Source organism: Sciurus carolinensis, chromosome 8 (genome assembly GCF_902686445.1).
Source record: "Sciurus carolinensis chromosome 8, mSciCar1.2, whole genome shotgun sequence".
In the NCBI taxonomy this organism is placed as follows: Eukaryota; Metazoa; Chordata; class Mammalia; order Rodentia; family Sciuridae; genus Sciurus; species Sciurus carolinensis.
The window spans coordinates 142,869,145-142,891,399 of NC_062220.1; the positions used below are offsets into that span (position 1 = coordinate 142,869,145).

The following is a 22,255-nucleotide window of genomic DNA, read 5'->3' on the forward strand; positions in this document are numbered from 1 at the left end:
CAGTCACATCCTACATGGCACAGTCACATCCTACACTGCACAGTCACATACTGTACTGCACAGTCACATCCTGCACTGCACAGTCACATCCTACATTGCACGGTCACATCCTGCACTGCACAGTCACATCCTGCACTGCACAGTCACATCCTACATTTCACAGTCACATCCTGCACTGCACAGTCACATCCTACATTTCACAGTCACATACTGTACTGCACAGTCACATCCTGCACTGCACAGTCACATCCTGCACTGAACAGTCACATCCTACATTTCACAGTCACATCCTGCACTGAACAGTCACATCCTACATTTCACAGTCACATACTGTACTGCACAGTCACATCCTGCACTGCACAGTCACATCCTACATTTCACAGTCACATCCTGCACTGCACAGTCACATCCTACATTTCACAGTCACATCCTGCACTGCACAGTCACATCCTACATTGCACGGTCACATCCTGCACTGCACAGTCACATCCTGCCCTGCACAGTCACATCCTACATTGTACAGTCACATCCTGCACTGCACAGTCACATCCTGCACTGCACAGTCACATCCTACATTTCACAGTCACATCCTGCACTGCACAGTCACATCCTACATTTCACAGTCACATCCTGCACTGCACAGTCACATCCTACATTGCACGGTCACATCCTGCACTGCACAGTCACATCCTACATTTCAGTCACATCCTGCACTGCACAGTCACATCCTACATTGCACGGTCACATCCTGCACTGCACAGTCACATTCTACACTGCACAGGTACATCCTGCCCTTCAGAACCACACCCTACACTGCACAGCTACTGGAAGCCTCTGGATTTCTGGTTTTTAATTAGGATGCCCAAACTGTAGTTTTGATTTCCAGGATTTTAAGGAAGTAAAATCACATTTTTAATCTGCATTAGTGTTCTAGAAAGAAATTTGTCAATAAAGATACATCCAGGTGTGCACAGAGGGGTGTACCTATCTCCTCTGCCTCATCTCTATGTGCACTGGGCACAGCTCTGGCCTCCCACCTGCCCCTGTATTAGGGCTCATGCTTTTCTGGACCCTGAGAAGCCAGCATAACCTGGTAAGCACAAGTTGAATCTGGTGCCTTCTGTACCCAGCTCTACCCTGGCCCCAATGCCCTGGAAGAGGTGGAGCCATGCAGGTCTCCAGCCCCACGGGGTCCCCACTGGTCACAGACCTCTGACTGACCTCCCAGCAGAGGCTGCAGTGGACCTGCACTGTGCGACCAGCCTCTGCCGGCTCACCATCATGCCTCTGCTGAGAAGCTTCCGGGGCTTCTTGGCAGGTTCCCCTCCATACTTCGGCCTTTGTCCCATCTCCTGGTCACTATTTAGTGCTCTGTATGCATCACCGTGAGTTCAGTGGGTGGGCCAGGCCATCCATCAGCTCCACCCTGGACCCTCGGGGTTCACAGTGTGACCGGGGGGCCTTGAAGGCAGACATGGGGAGCAGGGAAGGACCCGGGGCGTCCGGCAGCACCAGCCCTGCTCGGAGTTCTGAATCCAGCCTGGGAAGAGAGGAGCACCGCAGGTTACCAGGTCTGTGTCCAGGACGCACAGCTCCAGAGTGCAGCTCCCCTGGCCCTCGATGGTGTGGAGGACCCGCTGAGGGGCCTCGAGCACTCTGCAGGGCTGTGTCCCTGTGTCCTTAGGGCTGCCAGGGGAGCAGTGGGCACAGCGGGTCTCTGCCGCAGAGCGACGAGGTGAGGTGCGTCCCGGACGGGACACTCGGCCCAGAGCGTCCACCCGGAGACGCGGGGGTGGCTCAGGTGACGGGGTGGATGTGGTTGCCCGCTGGCGTTCACGGGGCGCTGGGGCTGGCAGCGCTCCTGGTTCATCTGCACCGAGGCACAGAATCGCTCGCTCGCTCCTCTGGGGCCTCGAGGCCCTTGCCGGCAACGAGCATCCCGTCTTCACCTGAGCCCACAGAGTTTCCCTCCGGCTTCGAAGGCTGAAGCCCGGACGCCCGGAGGGCAGATAGGAAGCGCTCCTGCGCCACCAGCGAGACACTCTCTCAACATAAAACCCAAACCAGGCTGGGTCTCCGCAGAGCCTGCCCCGGGTTTCCAGCCTCAGATTCCTGAAAGGATGAGACTATTTGGGGCCCTCTTCCCTCTGGTCCAGTCTGTCTTCCGTTCTCTCTGCAAGGACTAGAGAGAAACTCAGGCTCCCTTCTCTCTTTGACGTCCCCCTCCTCCTGACCCTCTTCCTTCTCCCTGGGTCTGGGCTGCGCTGGGTGAGGCAACTGTTCCTCCGTCCCATGTCCCAAACCTCGGCTGGTCAGCTGGTCGTCCCAGAATCCACTCTGTAGAAATGTGAGTTTATCACTGGGAAAAATCACTCGCATGAAAGCAGAAGGCTCGGCTCGGCTAGTTGTCACCAGCTTGTCAGCTGCACAGGCCGCGTGAGTCACTGCGAGCTGGGCGGCCTCCACTGCCTGTTTCCTGCCCAGACCCGGCGTGTGTCCTCGTGGCCTGCCCACCACTGCGGCTCCCTGGGCCACACCTCTGTGGCCGGACCGCCCCCGTGCCCCCCAGAGCCCTCCAGGGTCGAGGTGGGTCAGGGTGGCCGGCCGAGGCCCCGGAGCCCCAGAACCAGCACTGGGCCAAGGTCACTGGGCCTCCGGGCTCAGTGTCTGCACGTGAGGTGCAGATCCATCCTCCCAGGGGCAGGCAGGGACCGGGCGGCTCTCCAGGAGCCTCCAGCAGCCCTGGTCTGTCGACCAGGCTGCAGACTGTTGTTGAGATTCCTTCCTCTGAAATCTTCCGGAAGCCTCAGCCCCGCGAGCACCGGCTGGACTCTCCACCCCGCCCTGCAGTCTTGCTCCTTCCGAGCAGGACAGGGACGCCAGGCAGGAAGGAGCCTGGCCGGGTGGCAGGGGCTGCCGGGAGCCGGGGGCTCCATCGCGGTCCTGGTGCTGCTGGACCCCATTACCTCCCTGGCACCCGGCCAGGCCTGGGATGCATCGGAAGACGGTGGCGCTTGGTTTACGATCTTAGAAGTGAGACGGCAGCAGTGGTGGACCTCAGGGGCCTCCGCGGGGGGACAGGGCTTGCCAGCCAGGCCGGGGCAGGGGCGGAGCTGCCACCAGAGCAGCTGGACCCCGTGTGGGCCGAGGGCTGCAGGCTCCTGCCGCAGGGAGGGAGGCTGTGGGCACCCGGAGGCCCGTGCGCTTGGCTCCCAGCCTTTGGGGTCCAGCCCCAACCCAGGACCACGTCACTCACTGCAGACCGGTTTTGAACCAGCATGGGAGGCGGACGCCACCCCAGCCCCTTCCCTGTGGACCTGAGGGAGCACTGGGATCTGCCAAGCCAGCAGGAGGATGGCCTGGCCACAAGTCCCCAAGCCCCAGTCCGCAGCTGGCCAGGCCCAGGGAGGAACAGGACGCTCCCCAGGGGCAGCCTGGCCTCCCACTGTGTCCCACTGGAGGCCCTCGGGCAGGGCAGGGTCTGGAGCTGGGAGCCCCCGTCAGTTCCCGTTCCCGCCATGGTCTGGGAGGCCAGGCAACCTCTGGCCCGGGGGCGCCCGCACGGGCCTCCCTCCGCCCCTGCAGAGTCTGCTGCTTCTACACAGCCTCAAGCCCCCTCCTCAGCACCCTCCTTTAAGTCGGCTCCTCTTGCGAATTAAATAGATTTGCTTCTTGAATAAGTAATACATCACTACCAAGAGAAAACCTGCATCATTGGCCCAAAATACCAGTAAATAGAAAATGAAAACCGGAGCCGTGATGGAAGTCCAGCCAGACGTGCCGCCACACAGCCCCCGAGCCGGGAAGCAGCTCCCACAGCTAGAGGGAGGCGGGAAGCTGGGGGCTGCCACCAGCACGGCCAGGGAGGATGGAGGAGGGCAGGGAGGATGGAGGAGGCCGGGGAGGATGGAGGAGGGCGGGGAGGATGGAGGAGGCCGGGGAGGATGGAGGAGGCCGGGGAGGATGGAGGAGGGCGGGGAGGATGGAGGAGGCCGGGGAGGATGGAGGAGGGCGGGGAGGATGGAGGAGGGCGGGGAGGATGGAGGAGGCCGGGGAGGATGGAGGAGGGCGGGGAGGGAGGCTCCTGGCGCTGACCGGCCCTCTCCAGCCCGCCCTGGCTCCCTGCTGGGTGCCATGAGGCTCCTCCCCTGCCCACTCCTTCGCCCCACGAGGTTCCGGGGTCGGCGCTTCCCACCCACTTCCCAGGTGAGGAGACCGAGGCTCCCCAAGTGAGGGGCAGAGCCGGCCAGAGTCCAGGAGTCACCAGCCACGCTCTCAAGCGTCCTCGGCAGCGGGAACATCACCCCCAGGGATGCTTCTGGTGTCCTGGCTGGCCCTGGCGGGTGGCAGGGACCAAGGCCCCGCCAGGCTGAGGGCACAGTGTGGGCCAGGTGACCGCACACAAGGCGGAGGGTCTCGGCCACTCTGGAATCTTGCTTTTCCATCTGCTGAGCAGCAGGACCATGGTCCACTGGCCAAGAGTCCTGTCTGGAGGGGGCCTGGGGACAGCAGCTGGAAGGGCCAGGAGGTAGATCCCAGAGAAATGGCGGTGTGCTTGAGACCAGCCAGCTGGCGGTCAGCTCTGGGCTCGGTGGGGCCCAAGCACTCCCGGGACAGCGTTCCCTGCCACACTTCCCAGGCCCCGAGGGACACTGCCAACGCCCTTCCCAGTGACAAGGTCACCCAGGACAGTGGGGGGCTGTTCACCAGGACCCTCGGGCCACCACGGGCCTTTGCTCCTGCTGACACCCAGCCCTGCCCACCTCCCCAGACCCCAAGGCTGGCACCATGCCCGTGTGAGGGTCCTGTCACCGCCGCACGGCGCCACACACAGGCTGCTCCACACTCTGAGCTGCAGTCCTGGGTGGCAGGGCCAGGGCCCCACCACGGCCGCCTCCCCCAGCGCCCAGCTGCTCCACAGGCCCCTGGGTGGTGGCCCATGGGTGGCCTCTGTCCTCAGTGGCCACCTCTGCCTCTGCCTCTCTTCCTCTCAGGAGGACGACAGAGATCGAACGCAGGCCCACTCACCACAGCCGGGACCTGTCAGTAATGCATCCACGGAGACCCCATTTCCAAGTAAGGTCCCAAGGGACGTGGACCCTGGGCACCGTCCAGCCGCCCACGCCCTCGGGATCCCACTGCTTCCCTGTCCTGCTGGGAGGCCAGCCCGAGGGCAGGGCCTGTTCCTGTCACTGTCCTCCTGCACAGCACCAGGAACAGTGGGTGCTCGCGGACTGAGAGAGGCAGCCGATGCTGTAGAGGCCCACGGAGGCCAGGCCAGCTCAGGCAAGCTCACAGGGCCACCGGGGGCCAGGAGGGACCAGCGTGGACCTCAGGAAGAGGCCGCCTCCCCTCCTCCCTTCCCCACCAGGTTCTGCGGCCTCGGTGTCCCCAGGCCCCTGGAACCCAGGCGGCAGGGCTGTGCGGTCTGCGTGCTGAGCTAGGAGAGCCGCCCACGTGGCCCTGGCTGCTTCCGGAGGAGGGGCACCGGGAGGCTGGGAGGCCACTGGGTGGGCACACTGCTTGCTGAGCTCTGCCGGTCCAGCCTCTGCTGGCAGATGACACAGCACGCCTGCTTCTCCAACAACCCACAAAACAGCTTTCCCATCCCGCGAGTGGGATCAGAGGGACCCAGGCCCCAGGGAGGACGAGGACCGTGCTGAGCGGGAGGAAAGACCCGAGTCTCTGCCGCCCGCAGGGTGCTCCCCGAGGGAGAACCCCGTCCTGCTGATGCTCCCAGGCCAGGGCCTCAGTCTCCCTCCTGTGGGGCCTGGGCCTCCCTCCTGTGCAGCCTCCCTCCTATGCATCCTCCCTCCTGTGCAGCCTCCCTCCTGTGCAGCCTCCCTCCTGTGGGGCCTGGGCCTCCCTCCTATGCAGCCTCCCTCCTGTGCAGCCTCCCTCCCTCGGGCTTCAGCTCCCTCCCACAGCTCCGTTCCCACTCCACCCAGCGTCCCCCCACCTGCCTGCAGGGACAGGTCTGGGGTGGACACTGCAGAGGCATTTGTGTCAGGTCTCCGGCCAGGGCAGGTGGGACCCTTCCACAAGCCCTGGGCTTGGACAGCATGGTGGCCAGCCCTGGGCCCCAGCCGTCTCCCAGCTCAGGAGCAGGGCGGTGTCCACGGACCTCACAGCCCGCGTCCAGGTGCAGGTGGGCTGGGCCCAGGCAGGAAGAAGAGGCAAAACCTCAGCGCCCCCATCTCCTCGGCAGAGGGACCGTGACTGACTGTCCCATGCGCCCGGCACACCAGCTGGTGACGGTCAGCCGCCCGGGGCCTGCCTGCCTCCGTTTCTGTGGTGTCCAGCAGTGGGGGGCTGGGCGGGCTGTGGCCCCCACATCAGCCTCTGCAGCATTGGAGGCCTGACCCGCCGGACTCAGGATTCGGGAAAGCGTTCAGTGCCTATGGCCGTGCACTGGACAGCATGGTGGCCAGCTCTGGGCCCCAGCCCTCTCCCTGCCCTGGCTGCATGGGAACAGGGTAGCTCCTGAGGGCAGCTGGGGAGGCGCAGGCTGACCTGCAGGGCGGAGGGGCCATCCTGACAGCAGAGGCCAGTCTAGGAACTAAGACCCCCGAGCTTCTGCCGGCCCTGGATCCCTGGCACGACCCCTCCAGGCACATCCAGACGGCGTCCGAGGGCGGAGGAGAAACAGCAAGCCCTTTCTGGAAGCCACTGCCCAGTGCGCCAGAGCTCCTGAGGGAGGTGAGAGCCAGCAGGCGAGGGAGGTGGGCGGAGCCCCGGCCCTGCCCACGCCCCGCCCACTGCCCCCTCCAGCTCACTGTGGACGGCAGCCCTTGTGCTGGGTGCCACCAGGGCCGGATGGAGGCAGGCTGGGCACCTTCCCTGGCCCCAGAGCAGGCCCCTCAGCCCCGCCATCTGCCTGGGGGACCCTGGCATGCCTGCTGGCCATGGGTGTCCCCTCCCGTCCCCTGGCTCTGGCTCCCTGTGAGCCACTCCTGGTGCTGGCGTGGTTGGGGCCCTGGGCTCCAGGGACCCGAGGGTGGCCTAGGGTGGCTTCTTCAGTCAATGGCCTCTGGACTCTTCCCCGATGGCCCCCACAGCCTCACCTCTCTGGCCAGGGCTTCCCCAACCAGGGGCCTCACGTGGACCTGACCAGCCTGCCGGATGCCATTCTTGGCAGAAGATGGGCTTGGTGTTAAGTAGCCCCTGCCTCCGCCACGCCAGGGAGCCTCTGCCTTTGGGGTCCGCCCAGCTCCCTGACCTGGGGTCACGCCCAGACCCCACCCCTCCTAAGGAGCAGCTTCCAGGAACGGCAGCGCGAGGTCAGCGTCGTCCCTGCTACGCCCAGGGACGGCAGTGACATTTGCTGAAGCCGGAACAAGGAATCCTCCGAGAAACACGCTCTCTTCACTCGCAGGAACCCCGAGCGCCCGGTGCACCCCCTTGGGTGTTAGTCGCCTGGGTGAGAGGACGCGGGGCAGGTGGGCAAGCCCTGGGGGCCAGGAGGGCCAGGCCAGTTTCCCGAAGGAGGCAGGGCAATGGCGTCCACTTGCAGGGCAGGCAGAGGTTACCCGTCCCAGGGCCCCTGGCCAGCACCTGGTGGTCCACAAGGTCCACTTTTTAAACTTGAAGTTTAACAACTGCGTGAAGGGAGGTTCCTCCCAAGCAGGTGCCTGGTCGGGGCTGCCACCACCTACTCTGTGAATGACCCTGGGCAAGCGGCCTGCCCGGTGGCTCAAGACCCTGGCCTGACTGCCTCTGACTGACTCACTCCAGTGTGCCGGGCTGGGTGGGTGATTCCAGAAACCACCCCCGAAAGCCCACACCCAGAGCCAAGGCGTCACCACCGTCCCTACATCCCCGGGGCGTCCCCCGGGGCGTCCCCCAGGTTGGCCTCCTGTTCTCAGGGTCCCCGGCCGGAGGCTGCAGGTGGCAACTCCCTAGGTGCAGAGAGGCCCCCTGGGTGTGTGTGAGGCCCCAGCACCGACCCTGCCAACAGGTGCCCACTCCCCCTACCGCCCTCGCCGGGTCAATCCCTGGGGCAGGGGCTGGCGGGCTGGCGGGAGGTCACAGGGAGGTGCCTTTCCTCTGCTCCCTGGCTGCAGAGCCTCGGATGTGGAGTCCACAGGCTCCCGAGCCCCTGCAGGCACAGGAACGAGGTTCTGTGCTCTCTGTGCGACTCAGGGTTCTCGTCTGTGAACACTCTTCCTCGGCTTGAGCACTGAATTCAGAAGCAAACACTCCTGCCAATCGAGGGCGGGGCCATTGTCCTACAGCACCTTCCTCCAGGCCTGGGCTTCTACCCTGCGTGCACCCCGCAGGGTCTGCGAAGCTCAGTGAGGTGTCCACACGCGCTGGGCCAGCCACAGAGCAACCACTCTGGGCCTGCTCCCCCAGCGCGGCTCCTCCCATCTCTAAGCAAACCCGGCTGGTGCCCCAGGACATCCCTTCTCACAGATTCCCTCCAGCCACGAGAAACCTCCGGGGAGCAGCCCGGGCAGAGGAAATGTAAGTGACAGATCAATCTTGCTTTGGATTTCTCCCTCTCTCCTGAGCTTGGCCAGATTAGCATCTGGCAGAAACTCCCAGGAATCAATCTCAGATTTCCGGGACCTGAAATAGAACAAGAGAGCAGGCTGCCCCCTCCTCGAAGCACGCTCAGATTTCCTCACCTCCCACAACCCAGACACCCGCAGCAAACTCGCTCTGGGGAGGCCTCAGAGGACGGACGTCAGCCCTGCCACTGGACTGTCCCCTCCTGATGACCCACCTGGGATCAGTGACAGATTCTGCTGTCTCTTGTCATTTCCTGGAGCAAATATCGAAAAACTCCTGCCGGGCGCGTAGGTCACAGAGAGGGAGAGGGAACCGGGAAGAGGCGGGAGAGGAAAGAGGGAAGCTGGGGAGGAGGACAGGATTTGGCGAGAGAGAGGAGAGCATTTAACAAGAAGGGAAGAGGAGGGCTGGGCACCTGGCGGGGAGGAGAGGGGACGAGAGGCTGGGGAGGGAGGGTGACAGGCCACCCCCCAGAGTCACGTCACTCTCTCCCCACGTATGTCAGGAAAGTTGGTTGAGGGTCCAGGCTGTCTCTGCCAAGACGCCTGGTTCCTGCTCTCCGCCGCAAGGGGAGGAGAGCAGCCCAGCGCTGCTGGCCGTGGTGACGTTACACAACCCAACGTGCTGCCAATGTTTTTATATAATCCTCCGGTTCTCCCCATAAAACAGACCATAACACCCTGGCAAATACACTTCAATAAAGCTCTGTGCTATTACGGGGCACGCCACCTTCCAGGAGATGAGTCACTGCCGGAATGGCCAGGTGGCCGCTCCAACTAAACTTCTCTGTGGCTACAGCAGAAAAGCAAAGACCAGAAAAGCCAGGGAGCCGGCCAGCCGTCCCCCGGGGCACCAGGTGCTCCATGTGGCCAGAAAGCACGGAGGGGTCTTGGTGTGCTCAGTGCCCAAGCGTAAGCCAGCTGCAGGCAGACAGCCCTCATCCCGGGACGCGCCAGGCAGACCCCTCAGGCTGCGACTCAGAGGCCCACCTGCAACCCGGGCTCCCAGAGGACCTGCAGGAAGACCCCAACCTCCACCCCCCACACGCATGGCAGCAGGGCAACGCACAGATGCCAGCGCAGCCTCCTCCTACGGACCCTGTTCCTGGCACTTCCTGGAAGAGGGTTTCTGGGGCCATCAATGCGGAAACCAGAACAGCCCACAAGACAGCAGAGAGAAGCCCCTGGAAAGGGGGCACACCCAAACTCCCTCCGCCCTGCACCTCCACCATGGGGGCAGTCTCTGTCTGTCCTGTGCCTCCCAAAGTGGAAAAGTACCCGTTCCCACCGCGGCGCCAGCGGCCCTGACCTGCCGCAACACCAACGCTGACCTCCTCAAGGTCCCGTGCAGCAAAGGACATTTTCAAGGCTTTTGGGGGCGACCAGGCACACAGCCTCCGTCCATATGGGCAGTTAGCTCCTGCCCAGCCTGGACCCTTGACTTCATCTGTCCACACTACCAGCCAGGCCTCAGCATCTCCCACCACAAAACTTTCTGGCACAAGTCCTGAGTAGCCCCGGCGAGAGGCTGTCTGGGTCAGTGGTCACAGTGTAGTGGGTCCCCCGTGTGCCCAGGAGCAAGGACAGATGTCAGCCACTCAGATGACAGGAGGTCTGCCCCTCCCTCCACATCTGCAGGAAGAGGGGAGTAAGCCCACCCTAAGCCCTTGGAGGCCCACAGCTTGCCCTCACCCCTGGACGCTGGTGCTGCCCACTGCAAGGTAGGGCCTAAGAACCTCTCTAGAAGTTCCCTGAAGTTCTTCTGGGGAGTAAGTTTGGAGTCACTGCAGGGGATGCCAGGGTCCTTCCCAAGTGTCCACTGGAGGAATGAATGAGTAGTGGCCATCCAGGCCGGCTTCTGCCAAAGGGAGGACTCGAAGGGCCCTCGCCTCGGTCTGCCCCCCACCGATCTGCTCCGGTGCCCACAGAGGGGCCGGCCCCAGCCCTGCGGCCTAGGCCCACGGTGGGCGTGGGTCCCGACCCCTGGGCACAGCGGCGCGCCCCCGCACTGGACCCGGCTCGCGGCCGCTCACCATTGAGCTGATTGTAGACCACCTCCTCCAGGTGGTCCAGGCGCTGCAGGATGGCCTCGCGGTCGGCCAGCGCGCCCACCTTGGCGTGCCGGCTGCGCACCCGGCGGTCGGCGCCGCTCACGACCTGCACCAGCGCGGCCGAGCGGTCCTGCAGGCGGCAGTACACGGAGAAGAGGACGATGCCCACGAACACCAGGATGTTGACCGTCAGCAAAGTTTTGATCTTCCTGGCCACCGCCATGCGTGCGGCTCGGGCGGGGCCGCCTCGCCGCGGGGCATCCCCGGGGGCCGGGCGGCGGCAGCCTGGGCGCGGCCGGCCGCTGCGGGACCCGGGCCGGCGGGCGGGCGCTGTCCCTTCAGCACCGCCGTCCGGCGCGCAGGGGCTGCCCGGGGCTGCGCGCGCGCGGCGCCGCCCGCATCCTCCGCAGGGCGCCCGCCCCGCGCCGAGCGGCCTGGCCGAGGCGCGCGGGGCTCGGCGGCGGGGCCGCTGCTCCGCGCTGCTCCGCGCTCCTGCGCGCGCTCCTCCCGCCCGCAGCCACGGCGCCGGTGCGCAGTGACGCGGCCTCGCGCTCATCAGCATGCACGCGGCGCCCGCCGCCCCGCCCGCCGCCCGCGGGACCGCCCGCCGCCGGTGCGCGGTCCCGGCCAGGCTGCCCGGCGGGCGAGGCCACGGGCGCCCGCGCGGCCGCGGGGCCCCGCCCTCCGCGCGCCCCTCCCTGGGCTCCCGACTCCCGCGCCAGCGCAGGGATGAGCCCCAAACTCGACCCCTGGCAGCCGGGCCGCGGGGCTGCTGGACCAGGCTGGCCCTCCGCGTGGACCCGCGAGCTGGGGGCTCCAGGGCGGAGGGGCGGACGGTGCAGGCGAGGAGCGGGGTCAGAGCCACCTTGGCTGCCCGGTCCCTCTCTGGGACCGTGGGACGGGAAAGGACAGCTGGAGCAGCCAGAGACTGAACCACCAGGCCAGGAGGAAACCCCCAGGAGAGAAAAAGGGACCCAGGCCCACCCCTGGGTCATGCTCCTCAGAGCCCAGATAGATGCGCAGTCCCCAAATCCCAGTTGCCCCATCTCTACTCTGGCCCCGCACTGGCATTTTGTAGAGATAACTGGGATCCAGAGAGGGAAGGGCATCGCACAGGTATGCTTGATGGACATGCACACACAGCCAGAGCTGGGAAGCCCCAGGGCCTGGACCAGCTGCATGGGTGGTGAACTCGGATCACGGACATGATCTTCTGTCTGCGGGGTTCACGCTGTATCCCCAGTGCCCGGAATGCTTTTTGACACATACTTGGTGCTCAGTAAATATTTGTTGAATGAACAAATGATGGAGCATTTATTAGGAGCTTACTTTGTGCTGAGCCCTTGAAATAGATGAGTAGGACAAGGCCCTGGGACTTCATGGCTCCTGGCTCTGTGTGTGCATGTCCATGTGAGTGTGTTCGTGTGTGTTAATGTGTGTGTCTCTGGGTGGTCACATACCCATGAATGTGTGTGAGTGCCTACCTGTGCATGCATCTGCATGTGTTTGTGTGTGTGCCTGTGCACAGGTGTGTTCATGGATGTGCGTATATGTGTGTGGTGTGTGTCTTGGTGTGCATACATCTGTTCATGTGTGCCAGTGTGTGCGTGTCTGTGTGTCCGTGGGTGCATGTGTGCACATGTGTGTTTGTGTGTAGGGGCTGGGGGTCCTGTGCTCTCTTCTGCACACGTGCATGTCCGTGCAGAAAGCACCCCCTTCCACTTGGAGACTTCCTGCCTCTTGCCGGTTGCTGGCAGGAGCTGAGAGAGCATCTCCTTCCCTGGCGGAACCTCTCTTCCTTCTTAAGACATTTGTTTCAAAAAATTCAGAGGATACTACCAGGAAGGACCCCACCCCCGGGACCGTGGCCAGTGTGCTGCAGGGTGCTCGCTTGGTGGCGTGTTCCTAGTTGGAGCCCAGGGACACTGTTCTCATCCTTGCGCCAGGAGATCCTTGAGATGCAGCGAGCCTGAGGGACCCGGGCCGTTTCCACATCCTCACGTCCTCCACATCCCCATGTCCTCCTTCGGAGGAGCTGTCCTCTTCCGCTTCTTGTGCCAGGTGCTAAGATGTTCTGCTTTCGCAAGGAGCAGCCTTGCGGTCACCGCAGAGCTGGACGTGGGCCTGCGCTGGCTCGCCCCTGCACAGAGGCACAGGCTGCTTCTGCCTAATTTCCATAAGAGGAAACTGAGGCAGCCAGGCAATGAATCCTTGCTCAAGGTCATGTCCATGGCAAAGCCCAGATCTGGGATTTAAGCCCAGACAATTTGGCTCCAGAATTGAATTTATTAGCCACTGTTGCTTGAGAAAAAAATCAAGTACTTTTCATCACGTGTTTACTGAAAGCGATGCTGAAGCGGTTTGCGGAGAAAGCACTGTTTCACTCACGTGATGGTCTGACCGCCCTGCCGTCTAAAACCCAGCAGGAATCCACGCGGCTGCACAGGCACCCGTTTGGCCAAAGCTCACAGGAAATGCAAGCACGCTGGGCAAGGGGCTGGCCGGCGCCCTGCAGGAGGTGCCTCTGCCAGCCCAGCAAACCAGCACCCATGGGGCCACAAGTCGCCGCGGTCACCTGAGCCTGGTGTCGGGGGCCGGCAGCTCGGGAGGGAGTGACCAGCCTTGAACCCGCCCCTCCTCTTGCACTGCCCTCCATGGTGCCTGCTCTGGCCACCTTGGCCATCCCTGAGGCCCTGCGTCCACTGTGTTGAGTGCCAGCCAGGTTCGCCACCTGGGGGGACACACAGGTCCAGGGTTGGCCGCGGCAGGGCAGTGCCAGCTTGACTCGCGGGGTCTGGGCAGAGCGCGGCCTGAGCTGGTCCTGCCTCCTTCCCTGCCCCACACACGGAGCAGGGTTACCAGGCTGGGGCCACAAGGCTGCCTCGGAGAGAAGGAGCCTCATGTCAGGTGATGCCCCGGCCTGCCCAGCCGGGTCAGAGCTGGCTCTGCTGGAGGGACAGGCGGCTCCTGCCCTGCTCACTGCGGGTCCGTAGGAAGCCTGCCCACAGAGCCCGCGGGGGCCCTCAGGAGCAGCCGGCGACCAGGGCCACCCGCAGGGCCCACTCTGACACCGGGTCAGAGCAGCAGGAGGACCGTAAGCACAGTGCACGGGAGTGAGTCCTGCCTGCTTGGCACAGGGACCCTGGGGACAGTCTGGCGACAGGCATGCTCAACCCCATGGCCACTTCCCAGCTGACCAGCGCTGTGTCCCCACCCAGCACAGCCATTTACAAGGGCAAGGACCCCTGGGGTCACTTGGTGTCACTGAGGGGACTGAACTCAGGGTCCTTGTCCCTGTGGGAAGTGAAACTCCATATGTGCTGGGGGAACGACTCCCTGAGGCCCTGGGCAGGGCCAGTCCAGCGGCCACCTTCACAGCGGGTCACTGACCTCCAGGTGCTGAGACCTGGGCTGTGCCCCGGAGGCCAGTGGGGGCTCAGGGCCCCCAGAACCCCGTCTCCCCTACTGCCCGACCGCACGGCAGGCGGGTCTGGATGCAGGGTCTGAAGAGTCAGCAGAGACGCCTGGCGCTTCCCCCGCCACGGCCACTGCTGGACGCCCCCGCGACAGCTGGTGGACCCACAGCCCATTAACCCACAGATGGGCCCATCGGCCTCAGGCAGGTGACGCGGAGCAGGCGAGGAGCTGGGAGAGGAGGGGGACGCGCACCCCGCAGGCCACACCGCCACCTGCCTTCTCAGGAAGAAACGGTCCCAGCAGGCCAGCCCAGGAGAGAGCATGTGGGTGACAGAGACAGAGAGACAGAGAGAGACAGAGAGACAGAGAGAGACAGCGAGAGAGAGACAGAGAGAGGGAGGGAGAGACACAGAGACAGACAGAGACTGAGAAAGAGACAGAGAGACACACAGAGAGAAAGATAGAGGGAGAGACAGAGAGAGAAGAGAGAGACAGAGAGGAGAGAGTGTGTGAGTGAGAGAAAGACGGAGACAGAGGGAGAGACAGAGAGAGAGAGACAGAGAGAGACAGCGAGAGAGAGACAGAGAGAGACAGGAGAGAGCGTGCGGGTGAGAGACAGAGAGAGAGACAGAGAGGAGAGAGAGATAGAGACAGAGAGAGACAGAGAGAGAGACAGAGAGGAGAGAGACAGAGAGGAGAGAGCGTGCAGGTGAGACAGAGACAGAGAGAGAGAGCCAGAGAGAGAGAGAGGGACAGAGAGACAGAAGGGGAGAGCATGTGGGTGACAGAGACAGAGAGATAGAGAGAGACAGAGAGACAGAGAGGAGAGAGACAGAGAGAGAGACAGAGAGACAGAGACAGAGAGGGAGAGAGACAGAGAGAGACAGGAGAGAGCGTGCGGGTGAGAGACAGAGAGAGAGAGACAGAGAGGAGAGAGAGAGACAGAGAGAGACAGAGAGGAGAGAGAGATAGAGACAGAGAGAGACAGAGAGAGAGACAGAGAGGGAGAGACAGAGAGAAAGAGAGAGGGACAGAGAGACAGAGGGAGACAGAGAGACAGAAGGGGAGAGCATGTGGGTGACAGAGACAGAGAGATAGAGAGAGACAGAGAGACAGAGAGGAGAGAGACAGAGAGAGAGACAGAGAGACAGAGAGAGACAGAGAGGGAGAGAGACAGAGAGAGACAGGAGAGAGCGTGCGGGTGAGAGACAGAGAGAGAGACAGAGAGGAGAGAGAGATAGAGACAGAGAGAGACAGAGAGGAGAGAGAGATAGAGACAGAGAGAGACAGAGAGAGAGAGACAGAGAGGGAGAGACAGAGAGGAGAGAGCGTGCAGGTGAGACAGAGCCAGAGAGAGAGAGCCAGAGAGAGAGAGAGGGACAGAGAGACAGAGGGAGACAGAGAGACAGAAGGGGAGAGCATGTGGGTGAGACAGAGACAGAGAGACAGAGACAGAGGAAGAAACAGAGACAGAGAGACAGAGATGGAGATACAGGAGGGGGAGAGGGAGAGACAGAGAGACATAGACAGAGACAGAGACTGAGAGAGTCAGAGAAACACAGAGACAGAGACTGAGAGAGAGACAGAGAGAGGGAGATACAGAGAGAAGAGAGAGACAGAAAGAGACAGAGAGACAGAAGGGGAGAGCGTGTGGGTGAGACAGAGAGAGAGACAGAGTCAGAGGAAGAAACAGACAGAGAGAGACAGAGAGAGACAGAGAGGGAGATACAGGAGGGGGAGAGATGGAGAGACAGAGAGACACAGAGAGACAGAGACTGAGAGAGAGACAGAGAGACACAGAGACAGAGACTGAGAGACAGAGAGAGAGAGACAGGAGAGAGTGTGTGGGTGAGAGACAGAGAGGGAGAGACAGAGAGGAGAGAGCGTGCAGGTGAGACAGAGACAGAGAGAGATAGAGACAGAGAGAGAGAGGGAGAGAAAGAGAGAGAGACAGAGAGAGACAGAGAGAGACAGAGAGAGAAACAGGAGAGAGTGTGCAGGTGAGAGACAGAGAGAGAGACAGAGAAGAGAGAGAGATAGAGACAGAGAGAGAGAGCCAGAGAGAGAGAGAGGGACAGAGAGACAGAGGGAGACAGAGAGGAGAGAATGTGTGGGTGAAGCAGAGATAGAGAGAGACAGAGAGAGGGAAAGACAGAGAGAGGGAGGGAGAGACACAGAGACAGACAGAGACTGAGAAAGACAGAGAGACACAGAGAGAGAAAGATAGAGGGAGAGACAGAGAGAGAAGAGAGAGACCGAGAGGAGAGAGTGTGCGAGTGAGACAGAAAGACGGAGACAGAGGGAGAGACAGAGAGAGAGAGACAGAGAGAGAGACAGAGAGAGACAGAAGGGGAGAGTGTGTGGGTGAGACAGAGACAGAGAGAGGAAGAAACAGAGACAGAGAGAGACAGAGAGAGACAGAGATGGAGATACAGGAGGGGGAGAGAGGGAGAGACAGAGAGACACAGAGAGACAGAGACTGAGAGAGACAGAGAGACACAGAGACAGAGACTGAGAGAGAGACAGAGAGAGGAGAGAGAGAGAGAGAGGAGAGAGAGACAGAGACAGAGACACACAGAGAGAGCCAGAGACAGAGAGCGTCGCAGGCCTTAGTGGGGTCTGCCCTTTCCTGCCACCTTTCCTCCCAGACACACCGACGGGTCACGGGCTCTGTCCTGGCCTCCCACGGGCCCGCTGCACCCTGACCACAGTGCAGGGCCTGCTCCTGGCCATAAGGGCCCACAGGCTCGCCCGCCCTGCTGCTCCTCGGATTCCTGGCCTCCACTGGGCCTCAGCCTGGGTTGGCTGGGCTCATGGAGTGCCGAGGAGCCTTCTGCGTGCCAGGGGCTGCACGGAACACCCCGGAGCCCCTTGGCCTCGTGGCGGCCTTCCCGGGGCATCGTCCCTGAGGCACAGCAACACATCCCGCAGGCCACGGCCGCCCGCCCTGGCTCCCCGCGGGGCTGCGCTTCCTCAGGACGTGGCTGCAGGGTGCCAAGAGCAGGTGCCCTGAGGCACAGGGGCAGGAGCCCCGGAAGCCGCGGGCTCCCCCGCGCCCCCTCCGCCGTGCGCCACAGGCCCTGCCTCTCCCTCAGTGGCCCCTGCGTGGCCTCCTCTCCTGGCCGCGCCCCGGGCTCTGAAGGAGCTGGAGTCCCTGCTCCGGCCGGGCTGCGAGGCACCTCTCCGTGGTGTTTCTGGGGAAGTCTGGCTGCGTTTGTGTTCAAGGTCTGAGCCCCCAGCCTAGGCGAGCCCCCAGCCCGGAACCCGGGCAGGCCCCTGGCAGACCTGGGCAGGGCTTCCCAGGACCCTCTCGTCCCCCGACACAAGACCTTCCATTTGTTCAGGCAGCACAAGTGCCTCTGGACCTCAGCACCCATCCAGCCCGAGGCACATCTCACTAGTCTGAGCCAGTCCACAGTCGGTCTCTGGGTGGCTGTTGTTGAGCCGTGACCAGCAAGGCCAGGTGGGCTAGTAGGAAGGTTTTCCTCCCTGACTGAAGGGGCTGATTCTACGGGTGTGCCAATTTCCCCTGCACCCTTTCCTTTGCCCTCTCTGGAACTCAGATGTGATGGGCAGAAGGGCAGCAGCCATTTGGTGACCATGAAGCTACAAGTGTGCATGAAAGTCAATGTGGAACTGATGACCCAGGAGGGAGGAGGGAGGCCTCTGCCAGCTGCCTGCTCTGGGATCTTGTTCTGTGAGACCCAGGAAGGGTGCTGGCTCGCGTGCCTCCCAGTCACCCCACAGGGGCTTCTGGGTCCTGACCCGTTTACTTCCCCCTTGTATCACCGCAGCCAGAAACAAGAAGAAGCATCTTCCCGCTCACAGGTGCTGAGCAAGGGGCTCCTACTTGGTGACTGTCACCAGCAAGATGGCACAGCAGCCACTCTGTGCAGCACTCGGAGCACAGGCACCAGGAGGCACCCAGCCTCTCTGCAGGACCCTGCAGGACCTGCAGCACCACAGGTGCAGATGCCAGGGACATCAGGGAGTCACAGGAGGCTCTAGTCCCTGTGAAGGAGGAGCAGGAGGTCAGGGTGGCCCTGGTTCCTGTGAAGGAGGAGCAGGAGGTCAGGGTGGCCCTGGTCCCTTGAAGGAGGAGCAGGGAGCGGTGTCCATGGACTCTGGCCAGCCTGTCCTGGCAGGCGACTGCTCTAGGCTGTGAGGGCCTCTGATCTCGGCAGGCTTGGGACCTGGTGAGTGGACATGCCCCGCCCCGTCCTGCCCTGTGAGGAATCCTGCCCTGCCCAGTCCTGCGGGGAGCCAGCCAGGGTTCTGCAGAGACACAGAGGCCAAGGAGCCCCCAGGCCACCGGCTCAGATGTTACTTCCGTCCAGACGCCTCTGGCTACATCCGGAGCACCGCGGCCACACGTCTGGGCACATGGACAGACCAAGACTCACCACCCCGTCCTGTGACCGCTGGAGCCACCTCCAGGAACCTCGCTGTGCGGGGCGCAGTCCTGCGGGCCCCTCACCCAGCTGCTCCCAAGTCCCCCGACCCGAGAGGAGAGCAGGCCATCTCTGTCCTCCTGCTCAGGCCTGGTCCCTGGGGATGTGGCACATGCAGGTCGGCCAGGCCACCATGCGGCCATCCCTGAGTGACACCCAAGTCCTCTGCTCCCACAGCAGGCTAGCGTCCACAGACTGCCCCTCTGCCCCCAGCGGTCCCAAGCGCCCAGCTCTGGCCTGGGTGGTGTCCCTGTCCTGTCCACCCCCTGCCTCTCCACGGCCCACCCACAGCTCTTTTCCCGTCCACACCTGCTCTCCTGCCCGCCCACCAGGCAGGCTTCTTGCCTCTTCCCGACCGGGGACGTGACGCGGGTCCTGGCGGGAGGCGGGAGAACCCCCAGCCCGTGGCCCGCTGGGCACGCTGGGGCGCCCGAGGCCTTGCGGCATCAGACCGGCCTGCAGAGGGCGCAAAGACCCCTCTGCCAGGGGACAGCCGGCTCCGACCCAGAGCGCTGGGGCGGAGAAGGCGCCACGGTGTCTCGTCCAGGGAGAGACGGTCCAGAGCGAGTCTCACTTCCATCTGCTCCAACCGGCGGCAGCTTGAGAGCCTGCTGACCTGTCCTCACTGGGCCCTGGAGCCCTGGCGGCCCGTGGGGCCGGCTTCCGGGATCTGCTCCAAGGGGGTGGCTGGCCCAGCCAGGCCGGCCGAGCAGGAGGACCCAAGGCCCTGGGGTCAGTCAGTGGTTGGCCAGCCTCTTCCCTCTGACTGGCAAGGACCCCTGACCATCATTGCCCAGGGCCTTGGAGCCGGACAAAGGTCGGGAAGGCAGAGTGCGCCGCCCATGGTGGCTCCAGGGCCTGGCAGTCCATGCCGGGATCGTGGCGGGAGAAGCAGAGGCTCAGCATGAGGCCAGGGTCCTCGGGGGCCAGCTGTGGGCGGGGGCGACTCTGCCGACTGCCCTGGCCAGGCTCCGGCGCGGGCAGCACACAGGCCTGGTGTTCTGTGGACGCACGTGGAGGGCGCTGGCAGGGGCTCCGCCTGGGCACCCTGGGAGGGGCCAGTGGGCTGGTCAACTACCACGGCGGACATGTTTCTGGCCACTCCCTCTGGACGCACCTCTGGCTCGAGGATTCCAGCAGCCCCTGGTCAACTTCAGCGACTTGGAACAGCTCTGTCCTGGCTCCAGGCTGCAGCAGGCAGGCCAACCGGGAGGCTCCATTTCCCTGGAGACTGATTGGCTCACAGATGAACACCTGACCAAGCTGGTCAGAGCTGGTCAGGACCGGGGTTAGAATACTGAGTGCCCAGTGACCATGCCAGGAAAATGTCTGCTGGCTAATCCTGAGACCCCAGGAAAGGCCTGGAGCTGGGAGAGTCAAGGCCCAAAGGCAGGGATTGATTGAGCCCCTGGATCAATCTCGGCCTGAAGCTGCTGATGCTGCTGTGTTCACACAATGCCACAGGGGATTAGCCTTGCAAAAAGGCCACCAGGAGACTTCTGTGAAGGACCAAGGGAGGACACAGGAGTGAGCGTGGAGGGGAAGAGGGTCTCATCACAGCGCACGCACGTGTGAGAGTCTGTGCCAGGCTGGTGGAGTCCTGGAGCTAAGCCTCCCTCTGGAGGATCCGCACGCCCCGCGGGGAAGACCCACGCTAGTACCAGGACGGCGGTTCACGGAGGAGTCACAAAGGGCCCTAGTGCCCAAGGAAACACTTAGCTGCACAGGAAACGAGAGAAATCCACACAAAGTCTCAGTGAAACATGGTGGGGCCACAGCACTAGGTGAAGCGTGGTGCCCGGGCGCAGGGACGTGGGCACCAGGAGCTAGAGGCTGGCGGGCCGCGGGCTCGGCAGGGGCCACGCTCCCCTGCTCCCTACGGTGAAAGGTCTGGTGGTTCGGTGTGCCGGAGGCGCCCTGGGCGGGGTGCACACGGCCCCAGGTCATAGGGAGGTGGCGGCAGGTGAGACCCAAACGCAGGCGCATTCTAGGAGTAGCGCACTGAGCTGGACGGGAGGGCCGAGGAGGACCCGAGGGCCACTGTCCGGGCTTCTGCGGATCCACGGGCTGGGCACCCAGCCCTCCCCACCAGGCCACGCTGCCTCCATGGCCAGCTTGGTGCCAGGCAGCCGCTGGCTCACGCGGGACGCGGCCTGAGCTGAGGAGGCCTATCTGCATCTGCAGTCTCAGCCCGGCTGCCGCAGCGCCGGCTCAACAGCCCACGTTTCCCCGGTTTTAACTCTTCCTCCTGCATCACCAGCTCGAGCAGGAGTGGAGGCAGGGAGGCACGGCCTCCTGGGCACCAACCTCGCGGGTTGTTTGGTGGAGATGAGTCTCACGTCCCGAGGCCGCAGCACGATCGTCTCTGGACGGCACTGGCACCTGCTTTGGAGTGACAGCCAGGGGTCAGGCAGCCTCACTGGTGGTGTGAGAGGCTCACGTGCCAGCACCTAATGCAGCGTGGAGTGGACGCTGCCCCGCCACCCGAGCCCAGGAGCCTCCGCTCCCCTTCGCCGTGCCCGGTCCCCTCGCTGAGGTCCCAGGAGCCAGCGCCCACACCTGCAGCCCTGCTGGACAGCACCTCCCGTGACAGCTGCTGCCCACACGGAGGAGAGGTGAGCATGTCCCCAGGGGGCGGGGGCCAGTCGCCTCCGGCTCCCAGTGCTGGTGATGTCCTGGGACTCCTGTCCACTCTGCCGGCGCCTCTGCAGAGCTCACACGGATCCCACGGGGCCCTGGAGGGGAGTGTCTGCCCTGAGTGTCCCGGGTTCCAGCGGCAGGCGGAGCGGTCAGCACCGGCACCCTCAGCCCGGGGCAGACGCGGCCTCCCATTCTGCAGAGACAGGAAGCCAGGGGCTCACGGGCTCGGGCCCACGGGCTGGCCTCTGGCCTCGGCCTGAGCTGTGCTCCCACGGGCTGGCCTCTGGCCTCGGCCTGAGCTGTGCTCCCACGGGCTGGCCTCTGGCCTCGGCCTGAGCTGTGATCCCATGGGCTGGCCTCGGGACTCACCCCAGCAGCGAGCTGAGCCGAGACGCAAGGCCTCCACCTGGGACCCTCGCAGCCCAGGAGCTCCTGCCCCAGCCTCCTGGCCCTGGCCCCGCGGCCACCGTCAGTAGCACGGCGTCCGTGTGCACCCGGCACCGCACTGCCTGCCTCTGCGGTCACCAGGGGACCGGGGGGTGATGGGCAAGATGCGCTGTGGGCTCTGACCGAGGGCACGCCCACGCCCTTCCCGCGCTGTCCTTGGTGCTGACTGTGTTCAAAGCTCCTCGCTGTGGGTGAGCCCCAGCCGCCCTGGAGGTGAAGCCCGGGCACGCGAGGGCACGGTGTGTGTCCGTCATCACTCAGGGCTTCTCTCCCCTGGCTGGAGACAGGGGCCTGGGCGTGTGGACAGCAGCAGGGAAGTCAGCACTCCCCCAGGGGACACGTCTCACCCGCTGCCCACCCGGACCTGGGTGCCAAGCACCGTGGGGGATGGACCCGCGGGAGTGGGGGATGGACCCTCGGGAGTGGGGGAATGGACCCTCGGGAGTGGGGGATGGACCCTCGGGAGTGGGGGAATGGACCTGCGGGAGTGGGGGATGAACCCTCGGGAGTGGGGAATGGACCCTCGGGAGTGGGGGATGGACCCTCGGGAGTGGGTGATGGACCCTCGGGAGTGGGGGATGGACCCTCGGGAGTGGGGGATGGACCCTCGGGAGTGGGGGATGGACCCGCGGGAGTGGGGGATGGACCCGCGGGAGTGCGCTGAGACCGACTGCTAGGCAGGGCTGCAGGAGCGTCCCGGGCTGCTGACGGTCACCGCAAACCCGGAGCTGAGACC

The 22,255-nt window shown here is 63.7% G+C and overlaps 1 protein-coding gene across 2 annotated transcripts in view; it reads right to left on the reverse strand.

The window, feature by feature from the left end:
* Positions 1-11,005, reverse strand: part of Galnt9 (polypeptide N-acetylgalactosaminyltransferase 9) — a 71,017-nt gene extending 60,012 nt beyond the window's left edge. The window contains exon 1 of one of the 2 annotated variants that reach the window (XM_047562290.1): positions 10,547-10,994. In XM_047562290.1, coding sequence (XP_047418246.1) covers positions 10,547-10,787 — 241 coding nt within the window. In that variant the 5' untranslated portion in view covers positions 10,788-10,994. Of the gene's footprint in view, positions 1-10,546 lie in introns of both variants that reach the window. The other variant, XM_047562289.1, reaches the window with a different exon arrangement.
* Positions 11,006-22,255: the final 11,250 nt, after the last annotated feature.